Source organism: Salmo salar, chromosome ssa04, assembly GCF_905237065.1.
Source record: "Salmo salar chromosome ssa04, Ssal_v3.1, whole genome shotgun sequence".
NCBI lineage: Eukaryota > Metazoa > Chordata > Actinopteri > Salmoniformes > Salmonidae > Salmo > Salmo salar.
This window is the reverse complement of record NC_059445.1, coordinates 6,336,095-6,349,087: the sequence shown is the minus strand read 5'-3', so window position 1 is coordinate 6,349,087 and position 12,993 is coordinate 6,336,095. Positions and strand designations below refer to the sequence as shown.

The 12,993-nt window shown below is 41.4% G+C and overlaps 1 protein-coding gene across 12 annotated transcripts in view; it reads left to right on the top strand.

Moving 5' to 3' along the window:
* LOC106591609 (prostaglandin reductase 1) overlaps positions 1-12,993 on the top strand; it is a 123,073-nt gene that overhangs the window by 22,286 nt on the left and 87,794 nt on the right. For 7 of the 12 annotated variants that reach the window (XM_045716373.1, XM_045716370.1, XM_045716366.1 and 4 more), the window contains 4 exons: positions 396-513; positions 694-849; positions 990-1,191; positions 1,544-1,662. In XM_045716373.1, the coding sequence (XP_045572329.1) occupies positions 396-513; positions 694-849; positions 990-1,191; positions 1,544-1,662 (595 nt within the window). Of the gene's footprint in view, positions 1-395; positions 514-693; positions 850-989; positions 1,192-1,543; positions 1,663-3,509; positions 4,203-12,993 lie in introns of those variants that run through there. The other 5 variants (XM_045716372.1, XM_045716369.1, XM_045716367.1 and 2 more) reach the window with 5 other exon arrangements.

Below are 12,993 nucleotides of genomic sequence, written 5' to 3'. Positions count from 1 at the left end.
GATATCTCTCTAGTCTGACAGCTCTGTATGGACTAGAGGAGGTGTGTGATATACATTAGTGGTTATAATAGTGCTGATGGTGATGATGATGATGATGATGATATCTCTCTAGTCTGACAGCTCTGTATGGACTAGAGGAGGTGTGTGATATACATTAGTGGTTATAATAGTGCTGATGATGATGATGATGATGATGATATCTCTCTAGTCTGACAGCTCTGTATGGACTAGAGGAGGTGTGTGATATACATTAGTGGTTATAATAGTGATGATGGTGGTGATGATGATGATATCTCTAGTCTGACAGCTCTGTATGGACTAGAGGAGGTGTGTGATATACATTAGTGGTTATAATAGTGCTGATGGTGATGATGATGATGATGATATCTCTCTAGTCTGACAGCTCTCTATGGACTAGAGGAGGTGTGTGAGATAAAGAAGGGGGAGACTCTTCTGGTGAACGCTGCAGCAGGAGCCGTGGGCTCAGTGGTGGGACAGATCGCCAAGATCAAGGTACAACATTCCCCCAACGTTCCCAGAGCGTTCCCACAACGTCTCCACAGTGTTAGTTGCTTCCTGAAGATGAGGACAAGTTATGTTCTACATTCCATGTGTCTCTGTGTGTTACCAGTGACTTTCATAATGTATAGTGTGTGTGTGTGTGTGTGTGTGTGTGTGTGTGTCCGTCCTCAGGGCTGCAGAGTGGTGGGCTGTGCGGGGACAGATACCAAGGTGTCCTATCTAAAGCAGCTGGGTTTTGACCAGGTCTTCAACTACAAGACTGTCACCTCTCTGGAGGAATCACTCAGGGAGGCCGCGCCACACGGATACGACTGCTACTTTGAGAACGTGAGGTCGCTGCACCACTCGCACACACGCATTCTTTGTGTATGTGGACATGCGTGTGTGTGGACATGCGTGTTTGTGGACATGCGTGTGTATGTGTGTGTGTATCAAAGCTCAATCTCTCTCTCTCTCTCTCTCTCTAGGTTGGTGGGAAGTTCTCCAGTGTAGTGATGCCTCAGATGAGAGAGTATGGCAGAATAGCTGTGTGTGGAAGCATCTCCATGTACAACGACACCACACCGCAGACAGGTATACTGTCCACACCACAGACAGGTAAACTGTCCACACCGCAGACGGGTATACTGTCCACACCGCAAACGGGTTTACTGTCCACACCGCAGACGGGTATACTGTCCACACCACAGACGGGTATACTGTCCACACCACAGACGGGTATACTGTCCACTCCACAGACGGGTATACTGTCCACACCACAGACGGGTATACTGTCCACACCACAGACGGGTATACTGTCCATACCACAGATAGGTATACTGTCCACACCACAGACAGGTATACTGTCCACACCACAGACAGGATACTGCACCATAGAGTACAACAACACTACACCACAGACAGGTATTTGTTTATATGCCAGGGCTGTTAGTTCACTCCCATATGATCTTACTGTATCTGTATAACTGAATCCGTAGAAATGTTTGTTAATATTTGGCTACTGTATGTGTTTATATTTTAGGGCCGTATGTACACACCTATATGATCTTCAAACAGCTGAGGATGGAGGGCTTCCTGTGTGCTCGCTGGAAACACAAACACCAGCAGTCACTGAGGAGGCTGATGGCCTGGATGACTGAGGTACAGAGAGAGGGTTCTACTAGGATTCTATTGCTAGTATTCTATTATTAGTGTTCAATCACCAGTGTTCCATTACCAGTGTTCTTATATGAGTGTTCTATTACTAATGTTCCATCACCAGTGTTCCATTACCAGTGTTCTTATGTGAGTGTTCTATTACTAGTGTTCATCACCAGTGTTCTGTTACCAGTGTTCTTATATGAGTGTTCTATTACTAATGTTCCATCACCAGTGTTCCATTACCAGTGTTCTTATGTGAGTGTTCTATTACTAGTGTTCCATCCCAGTGTTCTGTTACCAGTGTTCTTATATGAGTGTTCTATTACTAGTGTTCATCACCAGTGTTCCATTACCAGTGTTCTTATATGAGTGTTCCGTCACCAGTGTTCCGTCACCGGTGTTCCGTCACCAGTGTTCCGTCACCAGTGTTCTGTTACCAGTGTTCCATCACCAGTGTTCCGTCACCGGTGTTCCATCACCAGTGTTTTATTAGCAATGTTCCATTACCAGTGTTTTATTAGCAATGTTCCATTACCAGTGTTCTGGTACTAGTGACAATATTGGCCTGGATGACTGAGATACAGGGACAGGGTTCCATTACCAGTGTTATATTACCAGTGTTCTGCTACCAGTGTTTCATTACCAGTGTTATATTACCAGTGTTATATTACCAGTGTTATATTGGCAGTGTTCCATTACCAGTGTTATATTGGCAGTGTTCCATTACCTGTGTTATATTACCAGTGTTATATTGGCAGTGTTCCATTACCAGTGTTATATTACCAGTGTTCCATTACCAGTGTTATATTACCAGTGTTATATTGGCAGTGTTCCATTACTGCCAATATAACACTGGTAATATTGGCAGTGTTCCATTACCAGTGTTCTATTACCAGTGTTCTTATTTGAGTGTTCCATCACCAGTGTTCCGTTGCCGGTGTTCCATCACCAGTGTTCCGTTGCCGGTGTTCTATTACCAGTGTTCCATTACCAGTGTTCCATTACCAGTGTTCTTATTTGAGTGTTCCATTACCAGTGTTCTTATGAGTGTTCCATTACCAGTGTTCTATTACCAGTGTTCTTATATGAGTGTTCTATTACCAGTGTTCTATTACCAGTGTTCTTATTTGATTGTTCCATTACCAGTATTCTATTACCAGTGTTCTTATATGAGTGTTCTATTACTAGTGTTCCATCACCGGTGTTCCATCACCAGTGTTCTGTTACTAGTGTTGCATCACCAGTGTTCCATCACCAGTGTTCCATCACCAGTGTTCTATTAGCAATGTTCTATCACCAGTGTTATATTACCAGTGTTCTGCTACCAGTGTTATATTACCAGTGTTTCATTACCAGTGTTCTGGTACTAGTGACAATATTGGCCTGGATGACTGAGATTCAGGGACAGGGTTCCATTACCAGTGTTATATTACCAGTGTTCCATCACCAGTGTTCTATTAACAATGTTCTATTACCAGTGTTCCATTATCAGTGTTCTGCTACCAGTGTTCTGGTACTAGTGACAATATTGGCCTGGATGACTGAGATTCAGGGACAGGGTTCCATTACCAGGGTTCCATTACCAGTGTTCTATTACCAGTGTTCTATTACCAGTGTTCTGCTACCAGTGTTCTATTACCAGTGTTCAGGACATTCAGGATACAATAGAAACCCATCCAGTAAAGATTCCTTCTGAAAGTAGTTTTAAGTGAATCCAGGAAAACAGTTCTTAAAGACTGTGTAAGCCTGATGGTGGTGAGGATGAATATGACAGTGATGATGGCGGTGATGATGATTATGATGATGAGGAGGAGAAGGAGAATAAAATGTTTGTGTTGATCCTTCAGGGCAAGCTGAGATGCAATGAACACATCACCAGTGGTTTCAACAACATGCCTGCTGCCTTCATGGGCATGCTACAGGGGGACAACATCGGCAAGGCTGTGGTCAAGGTGTGATGATGTCACAATCACATCAACATTACACTCTTCCAGAACATCTGGCTGAAGCATTCCAGAATACTCCAGGTTCTAGAATCGGAATCGGTTTTTTTATTCAACATTCCAAATCCTTCCTGAATAATACACTCTAGTGTTCAACATACAGCTACAGGTTTTGGTCCAGTGTAATTCAACATACAGCTAGACAGGTTTAGGTCCAGTGTAATTCAACATACAGCTAGACAGGTTTAGGTCCAGTGTAATTCAACACACTGCTAGACAGGTTTAGGTCCAGTGTATTTCACCAGACAGCTAGACAGGTTTAGGTACAGTGTAATTCAACAGACAGCTAGACAGGTTTAGGTCCAGTGTATTTCAACAGACAGCTAGACAGGTTTAGGTCCAGTGTAATTCAACAGACAGCTAGACAGGTTTAGGTCCAGTGTAATTCAACAGACAGCTAGACAGGTTTAGGTCCAGTGTAATTCAACAGACAGCTAGACAGGTTTAGGTCCAGTGTAATTCAACACACAGCTAGACAGGTTTTGGTCTAGTGTAATGACATTAACTAAATAAAACATGTCTTCACAATACAATGTTTATAATACATCTAGCATATTGATTATTACTTTTTCTACACCAATGACATAAGATTTGACTAATTACCAGACAGTCCCCACAACCTAGTTGATACTGACCTTAACCCAACACCTAGCAATTTCATAACCTGGTCTATACTGAGTTTATACTGTAGTGACCTTAACCCAACACCTAGCAACCTCATAACCTGGTCTATACTGAGTTTATACTGTAGTGACCTTAACCCAACACCTAGCAACCTCATAACCTGGTCTATACTGAGTTTATACTGTAGTGACCTTAACCCAACACCTAGCAACCTCATAACCTGGTCTATACTGAGTTTATACTGTAGTGACCTTAACCCAACACCTAGCAACCTCATAACCTGGTTTATACTGAGTTAATACTGTAGTGACCTTAACCCAACACCTAGCAACCTCATAACCTGGTCTATACTGAGTGTATACTGTAGTGACCTTAACCCAACACCTAGCAACCTCATAACCTGGTCTATACTGAGTTTATACTGTAGTGACCTTAACCCAACACCTAGCAACCTCATAACCTGGTCTATACTGAGTTTATACTGTAGTGACCTTAACCCAACACCTAGCAACCTCATAACCTGGTCTATACTGAGTTTATACTGTAGTGACCTTAACCCAACACCTAGCAACCTCATAACCTGGTTTATACTGAGTTAATACTGTAGTGACCTTAACCCAACACCTAGCAACCTCATAACCTGGTTTATACTGTAGTGACCTTAACCCAACACCTAGCAACCTCATAACCTGGTCTATACTGAGTTTGTACTGTAGTGACCTTAACCCAACACCTAGCAACCTCATAACCTGGTTTATACTGAGTTTATACTGTAGTGACCTTAACCCAACACCTAGCAACCTCATAACCTGGTATATACTGAGTTTATACTGTAGTGACCTTAACCCAACACCTAGCAACCTCATAACCTGGTCTATACTGAGTTTATACTGTAGTGACCTTAACCCAACACCTAGCAACCTCATAACCTGGTCTATACTGAGTTTATACTGTAGTGACCTTAACCCAACACCTAGCAACCTCATAACCTGGTCTATACTGAGTTTATACTGTAGTGACCTTAACCCAACACCTAGCAACCTCATAACCTGGTTTATACTGAGTTAATACTGTAGTGACCTTAACCCAACACCTAGCAACCTCATAACCTGGTTTATACTGAGTTTATACTGTAGTGACCTTAACCCAACACCTAGCAACCTCATAACCTGGTCTATACTGAGTTTGTACTGTAGTGACCTTAACCCAACACCTAGCAACCTCATAACCTGGTTTATACTGAGTTTATACTGTAGTGACCTTAACCCAACACCTAGCAACCTCATAACCTGGTCTATACTGAGTTAATACTGTAGTGACCTTAACCCAACACCTAGCAACCTCATAACCTGGTCTATACTGAGTTTATACTGTAGTGACCTTAACCCAACACCTAGCAATCTCATAACCTGGTCTATACTGAGTTAATACTGTAGTGACCTTAACCCAACACCTAGCAACCTCATAACCTGTTCTATACTGAGTTTATACTGTAGTGACCTTAACCCAACACCTAGCAACCTCATAACCTGGTCTATACTGAGTTTATACTGTAGTGACCTTAACCCAACACCTAGCAACCTCATAACCTGGTCTATACTGAGTTTATACTGTAGTGACCTTAACCCAACACCTAGAAACCTCATAACCTGGTCTATACTGAGTTTATACTGTAGTGACCTTAACCCAACACCTAGCAACCTCATAACCTGGTCTATACTGAGTTAATACTGTAGTGACCTTATCCCAACACCTAGCAATCTCATAACCTGGTCTATACTGAGTTAATACTGTAGTGACCTTAACCCAACACCTAGCAACCTCATAACCTGGTTTATACTGAGTTTATACTGTAGTGACCTTAACCCAACACCTAGCAATCTCATAACATGGTCTATACTGAGTTAATACTGTAGTGACCTTAACCCAACACCTAGCAACCTCATAACCTGGTTTATACTGAGTTTATACTGTAGTGACCTTAACCCAACACCTAGCAATCTCATAACATGGTCTATACTGAGTTAATACTGTAGTGACCTTAACCCAACACCTAGCAACCTCATAACCTGGTCTATACTGAGTTTATACTGTAGTGGCCTTAACCCAACACCTAGCAACCTCATAACCTGGTTTATACTGAGTTTATACTGTAGTGACCTTAACCCAACACCTAGCAACCTCATCAAGGGTTTCATATCTCTTGGTGTAACGACTGAGGTGTTGTGTTGACAGTCGCTGGATGAGGGACTAGGCCCCAAATTCACTACAATACATTACATGGGGCGGCATGTAGCCTAGTGGTTAGAGCGTTGGGCCAGTAACCGAAAGGTTGCTGGATCGAATCCCTGAGCTGACATGGTAAACATCTGTCGTTTTGCCCCTGAACAAGGCAGTTAACCCACTGTTACCTAGACTGTCATTGTAAATAAGAATTTGTTCTTTAACGGACTTGCTTAGTTAAATAAACATAATGGTATGCATGTATACTTCACTACTAATACAACACCTGATCATTTCTACTGTATATTTAGTGCACTGGAGTCCATAATAATTTCTGATATAATGTTGTCAGTTATTACAAATAAATACTAAAACTGCTTAAAACCTCACATGGATATTCAACACAACTCCTTCAGATAGACTTAATAAAGAGTCAATCTGGGATTCAAACAGCAAAGCGACCAGTCACCCTGCCACTTAGACAATTCCAGACTGCTCCTTCTTTAACCATGGAGCCATAACAATTACAACTAGTGTTCAACATGGATGTGGGTCTGGTTCTCACAGACCCAGTTGATTGTGCGTCTGGTTCTCACAGACCCAGTTGATTTTCATAATGCACCCTACACTGTTCCAGCTCGTCAATGGATCTGATTACCTTTGGGTGACCATAACACAGTCCTCCATGCCAAATAAGTTATTTGGTTTGTTGTTCTTCCTACACCTGTAGTGAAAACAAAGAATCAGCTGTAAAAATCATTCAGTATAATAAAAAAATAAAAAAATTGTCATGTATAAACATTAATATTCATAAACAGTGTACATGCTGTTAATACTTTATTTTCTTATTTGTTAACATTAATGAAGCACTTCTAAACAAAACATCCTAAGCATTTCTAACATATTAATTTATAAACCATTTTTAATGGCCTATTCATGAGAGTTGTTGTAAAGTGTAAGCATATCATGTGGTTGAACAAGACAGAGAACCAGGTGTTCCACTCTCTGGGTAGTAAGGGGCTCAGGCACTCCAGAATCTCCAACAGACCTGCATACAATCACCTACATAACAAACACACACAATAAAACCAGTCATCCTAACCTCCAGCCCAGCTGAAGAGTAGGCTTGCTATGTGAATGCACATACAGTTGTAACCGTTCGAGAGGAGTGCCAATTGTGCAGGGATGGGTGGATTCTGATTGGCCAATGTCTAGTCCTGGTTGGTAGACCTCGGATTCTCCCGCCCCTCACACATACACACGCGGGTCCCTCGAGGAGACCCCTCTTCCCCAGTCAGACTCACGTTATGGTCCCAGAACAACACTATTATGTCCCCTCTGATTTTTCATAGTCAATAACCAACGCTCATAGCAGAGCAGAGAATGCTGTGTGAAGACAGATTTAGACATTCCATATCATTTAACAGTATCATTTCACCTCACCTAATTTATTATAATTGACTAGTTTCTCGCAATTATTTATCCTGGGAAAAGGGAGTGGGTGTCACGCCTGCTCCCGCTCTCCCCTCTCTGGCGCTCGAGGGCGCCAGACTGCCTTCACCACGGACACCTGTCACCATCGTTACGCACTTCATCGCACCTGCACATCACCGGTACCATCACGCGCAGCAGCGCATCATTGGACTCACCTGGACTCCTTTAGTTTGTTGATTGCCCCTCCTATATCTGTCTGTTTCTTTGGTTAGATCCCTGTGTCAGCATTAATGTCGTTGTGTGTTCCTGTCCAGGCGCTGTCCCGTCCCGTGTCCGTTGTTAATTAAACGTCCACTCCGTGTACCTGCTTCTCATCTCCAGCATCATCCTTACAGTGGGTTTGGGCGGAAAATCCCAGTAAATCTCGGGAACCTGGTTCCTGCCATTAACCCTATCAGCACCACCAGGCAAAATGCTGATAGGTACAGTATCTGTATCGGCTGTGAATTACAGTAAAAGACGAAAGACAAGTGTAATATTTGCACATTATTACAGTGTCTTAAAGTATTCACACCCCTTGACTTTACCCACATTTTGTTGTGTTAGAGCCTGAATTTAAACTGGATTACATTGAGATGTTTTTGTTACTGTCCTACACGCAATACCCCATAATGTCATAGTGGAATGTTATTTTGCTAATTAATTTAAAATGAAAAGCTGAAATGCCTTCAGTCAATAAGAATTCAACCCTTTGTTATGGCAAGCCTAAATAAGTTCAGGAGTAAAAAGGTGCTTAAAACAAGTCACATACTGTAATAAGTTGCATGGACTCACTCTGTGTGTAATAATAGTGGTTAACATAACATACAAATGATCTGTAAGGGCCCTCAGTCAAGCAGTGAATTTCAAACACAGATTCAACCTCAAAGACCAGGGAAGTTTTACAATGCCTTGTAAAGAAGGGCACCTATTGGTAGATGGGTCAAAATTTAAAAAAAAGCAGACTTTGAATATCCCTACGAGAATGGTGAAGTTGTTAATTGCACTTTGGATGGTGTATCAATACAGCCAGTCACTACAAATATACAGGTGTCCTTCCTAATTCAGTTGCCGGAGAGGAAGGATGAAATGAAATGAAATGAATGCATTCACTACTGTAAGTCGCTCTGGATAAGAGCGTCTGCTAAATGACTAAAATGTAAATGTAAATGAAGGAAACCGCTCAGGGATTTCGCCATGAGGCCAATGGGGACTTTAAAACAGTTACAGAGTTCAATGACTGTGATAGGAGAAAAACTGAGGATGGATCAACAACATTATAGTTACACCACAATACTAATCTAATAGAGAGAAAAGGAAGACTGTACAGAATAAAACATAATTCAAAACATGCAGCCTTTTTGCAACAAGGCAATAAAGTAATACTGCAAAAAATGTGGCGATGTAATTCACTTTTTTCCTGAATACAAATCCAATACAACACATGACTGAATACCACTCTCCATATTTTCAAGCGTAGTGGTGGCTCCATCATGTTATGGGTGGACTGGTAGTTTTTCAGGATAAAAAAGAAACAGAATGGAGCTAAGCACAGGCAAAATACTAGAGGAAATCCTGGTTTAGTCTGCTTTCCACCAGACTCTGGGAGATTAATTCACCTTTTAGCAGGACAATATATAAAACACAAGGCCAAAGCTACACTGGAGTTGCTTTCCAAGAAGACAGTGAATTTTCCTGAGTGGCCGAGGTACAGTTATTACATATATTTACTTGAAAATCTATGGCAAGAACTGAAAATTGTTGTCTAGCAATGATCAACAACCAGTTTGACAGAGCTTGAGGAATTTTTTTAAATAATAATGAGTAAATGCTGCACAATCCAGGCGTGGAAAGCTCTTATTGACTTACCCAGAAAGACTTGTTGAGTAATAACTGATTTGACAGAAATATCAGCTAGCTAGGATAGCCAGCTGCAGCTATCACCAAGCTATGCTAGCTAGCTACTGTCAGCTTGGCTAAACACAAGGTCAGCGCAGGCTTAAGCCTGGTTTTCAAAATCTGTAGGCAGCATTCTGCCTTCTCCCTACAGTTCTCAGCCTCAATAATCATCACTTGCGTTACGGCTTTCGAAACATATGGCCCTTATCTTTCATCAGCAAGAAGGAATTCTTCAAATAAAAAATATACACTATGTGCGCGTTCATCTGACGAAACTACACTTCCTGAGTTATGCTTACACACAGGTGTTCAGAGCATGTTACAGAGCACAGGTGGTCGTTTCTTGTCTCTGTCTGTTTTCCGTAAACAAGCGCTGTAACATGGAGATGTTTCCGTCTGGGAACACTAACCCTAACCTTATCAAGGTGTATATCAATGTTTTTTTCCCCTCTCTGATATGAAAGATGGGGTCCTTATGCTTCCAAAACCATACCGCAAGCAATGCATGTTAATGTTCAGACCGAGTGTCAGCTATCTTAACAAAACTCCCCCTTACAGAAGACACCTTCGTCCAATGACTCTTGTGTAATATAATGGAACTGAGAGTCATGATCAAGGACTAGCTTTAGCCTACACATAGAACTGAGAGTCATGACCAAGGACTAGCTTTAGCCTACATATAGAACTGAGAGTCATGACCAAGGACTAGCTTTAGCCTGCATATAGAACTGAGAGTCATGATCAAGGACTAGCTTTAGCCTACACATAGAACTGAGAGTCATGACCAAGGACTAGCTTTAGCCTACATATAGAACTGAGAGTCATGACCAAGGACTAGCTTTAGCCTACATATAGAACTGAGAGTCATGATCAAGGACTAGCTTTAGCCTACATATAGAACTGAGAGTCATGATCAAGGACTAGCTTTAGCCTACATATAGAACTGAGAGTCATGATCAAGGACTAGCTTTAGCCTACACATAGAACTGAGAGTCATGATCAAGGACTAGCTTTAGCCTACATAGAATTGAATTAGCTGACCATCTTGAGATGGCGAGTCGGTCGGGAGGAGAGAAGTCCTCAAAACTTTGTTCTCTCCATAGCTTACCAAGCTGTACTCACTACTGCACTTGTTTGTTGTGATTGAATGGCAGACGCACCCAAGAAACACCCATGTCTAATCACACCCCCGAGACAACTTTCATTTACCTTCAGTCATGGCCGCTAGTAGTTCTTATTGAGCATTGATGAAAAACAAAGCCAAATCAGGAAGTGCAATTGCCCTTTTAAAAAGGTCAGATTGAATAGATAGAAACTAGTCGTTCTCAGAAAAGTTATAGCAGTATGAGAATTGACCACTAGATGGTGATCTTGGTATGTCATCTGTGGACATGTGACCAGACCAAGGGGGGCCTTCAGCAGCATGCAATGTTTAGGAACGTTCAGATAGAAATATGTTATGTAGAACAAACATGCCTCTCTGACATGTAGAAAAGAAGGAATCATGTCCACTTTATTCATAGCACTTCTATCTGCAATTTTCAATCACGTTTCGCTACTGAACCTGGCCAGAGGCTCTTTCTCAATTGTCTAAAAATCCATCTTCTCCTTGACTCTTCCCCTTCATCTGCACTAGTTGGAAAAATGTTCACAGGTGGAAACAGTATGGCGGAAGGAAGCTCATCATTAGGCTGGCTTAACTTTCACCTGATCAGTTCTTTCAGATCAGTGAAGGAGAGGGAAAAGTTTTAGACAACTGAGAAAGAGCCCATGTGTATGAAGTTAGTGTTGTGTTGAATTAAGAAGGTAGTCCTTGATTCTATAGTTTTAAAGTACATCTTAATCTACCCTACATCCCCACCAATTGTTTTTCAGTCAGCTCATACTTTTCTTTTATACTGTATATTTTCACTTCCTTGTTTTTTTCTCTCCAAGGTCTATTGCCACATTCAAGTCCTATCAGAGTTTAGAGTTATCAGAGGAACGACTTCTCAACTTGGAGTAGGAACTTGGAAATGTTAGCAAACAATTTATAGTGTTCAAAGAACATATAGTTATGTTTATTTTGATAAATAAAGTTTTGTTGTTGTATTTAACTGCAGAAGATGCTGCCATCAAAGTCATTTCCGTGGTAGCTGATGTCAGAGTTCAGCATGTAGGGAAAGTCTGGGTCCAAAGATAATAACTGAGTTTCCAACCTATGTTAAGGACTTGGAAGTTGTTATGAAAGTTTTTTTAAAGTCGGGATCTCGTATTTCAAATAAAAAAAAATTTGTCACATGCACCGAATACAAATGAAATGCTTACTTACAAGCCCTTAATGTAACAGTCGTCGTATGGAGTGGACCAAACTGCAGCGGGTATATTAAACATCTTCTTTTATTCGAAGGAAAAAACAAAACACTTACACAAAACACTAACGACGAAAACAGTCCCGTAAGGTGCTCAGACTATACAAGGAAACAACCACCCACAAACACAAGAGAAAACTAACCCACTTAAATATGGCCTCCAATTAGAGGCAACGACAACCAGCTGGCTCTAATTGGAGGTCCTACCAAAACCCCAACATAGAAATTGAAAAACTAGATAAACACATAGAAATAGAAAATATAGAACATAAACCAAAAACCCCGAACACACTAAACAAACACCCCCTGCCACACCCTGACCAAACTACAATAACAAACAAACCCTTAACTGGTCAGGACGTGACAATCTGTTTGGGATAGGGGGCAGTATTTTGACGTCCGGATGAAAAGTGTGCCCAAAGTAAACTGCCTGTTACTCAGGCCCAGAAGCTAGGGTATGCATATAATTGGTAGATTTGGATAGAAAACTCTCTAACGTTTCCGAAACTGTTAAAATAATGCCTGTGAGTATAACAGAACTCATATGGCAGGCGAAAACCTGAGAAAAATCCATCCAGGAAGTGGGATTTTTGAAGTTTGTAGTTTTCTATTGAATGTCTACACAGTATCCGATGACAGTGGGGTCAGATTACACTTCCTATGGCTTCCACTAGATGCCAACAGTCTTTAGAAATTGTTTCAAGCTTGTATTGTGAAAAATGAGTGAGTAAGACCACTTTCTATGACTGGTCTGTCTG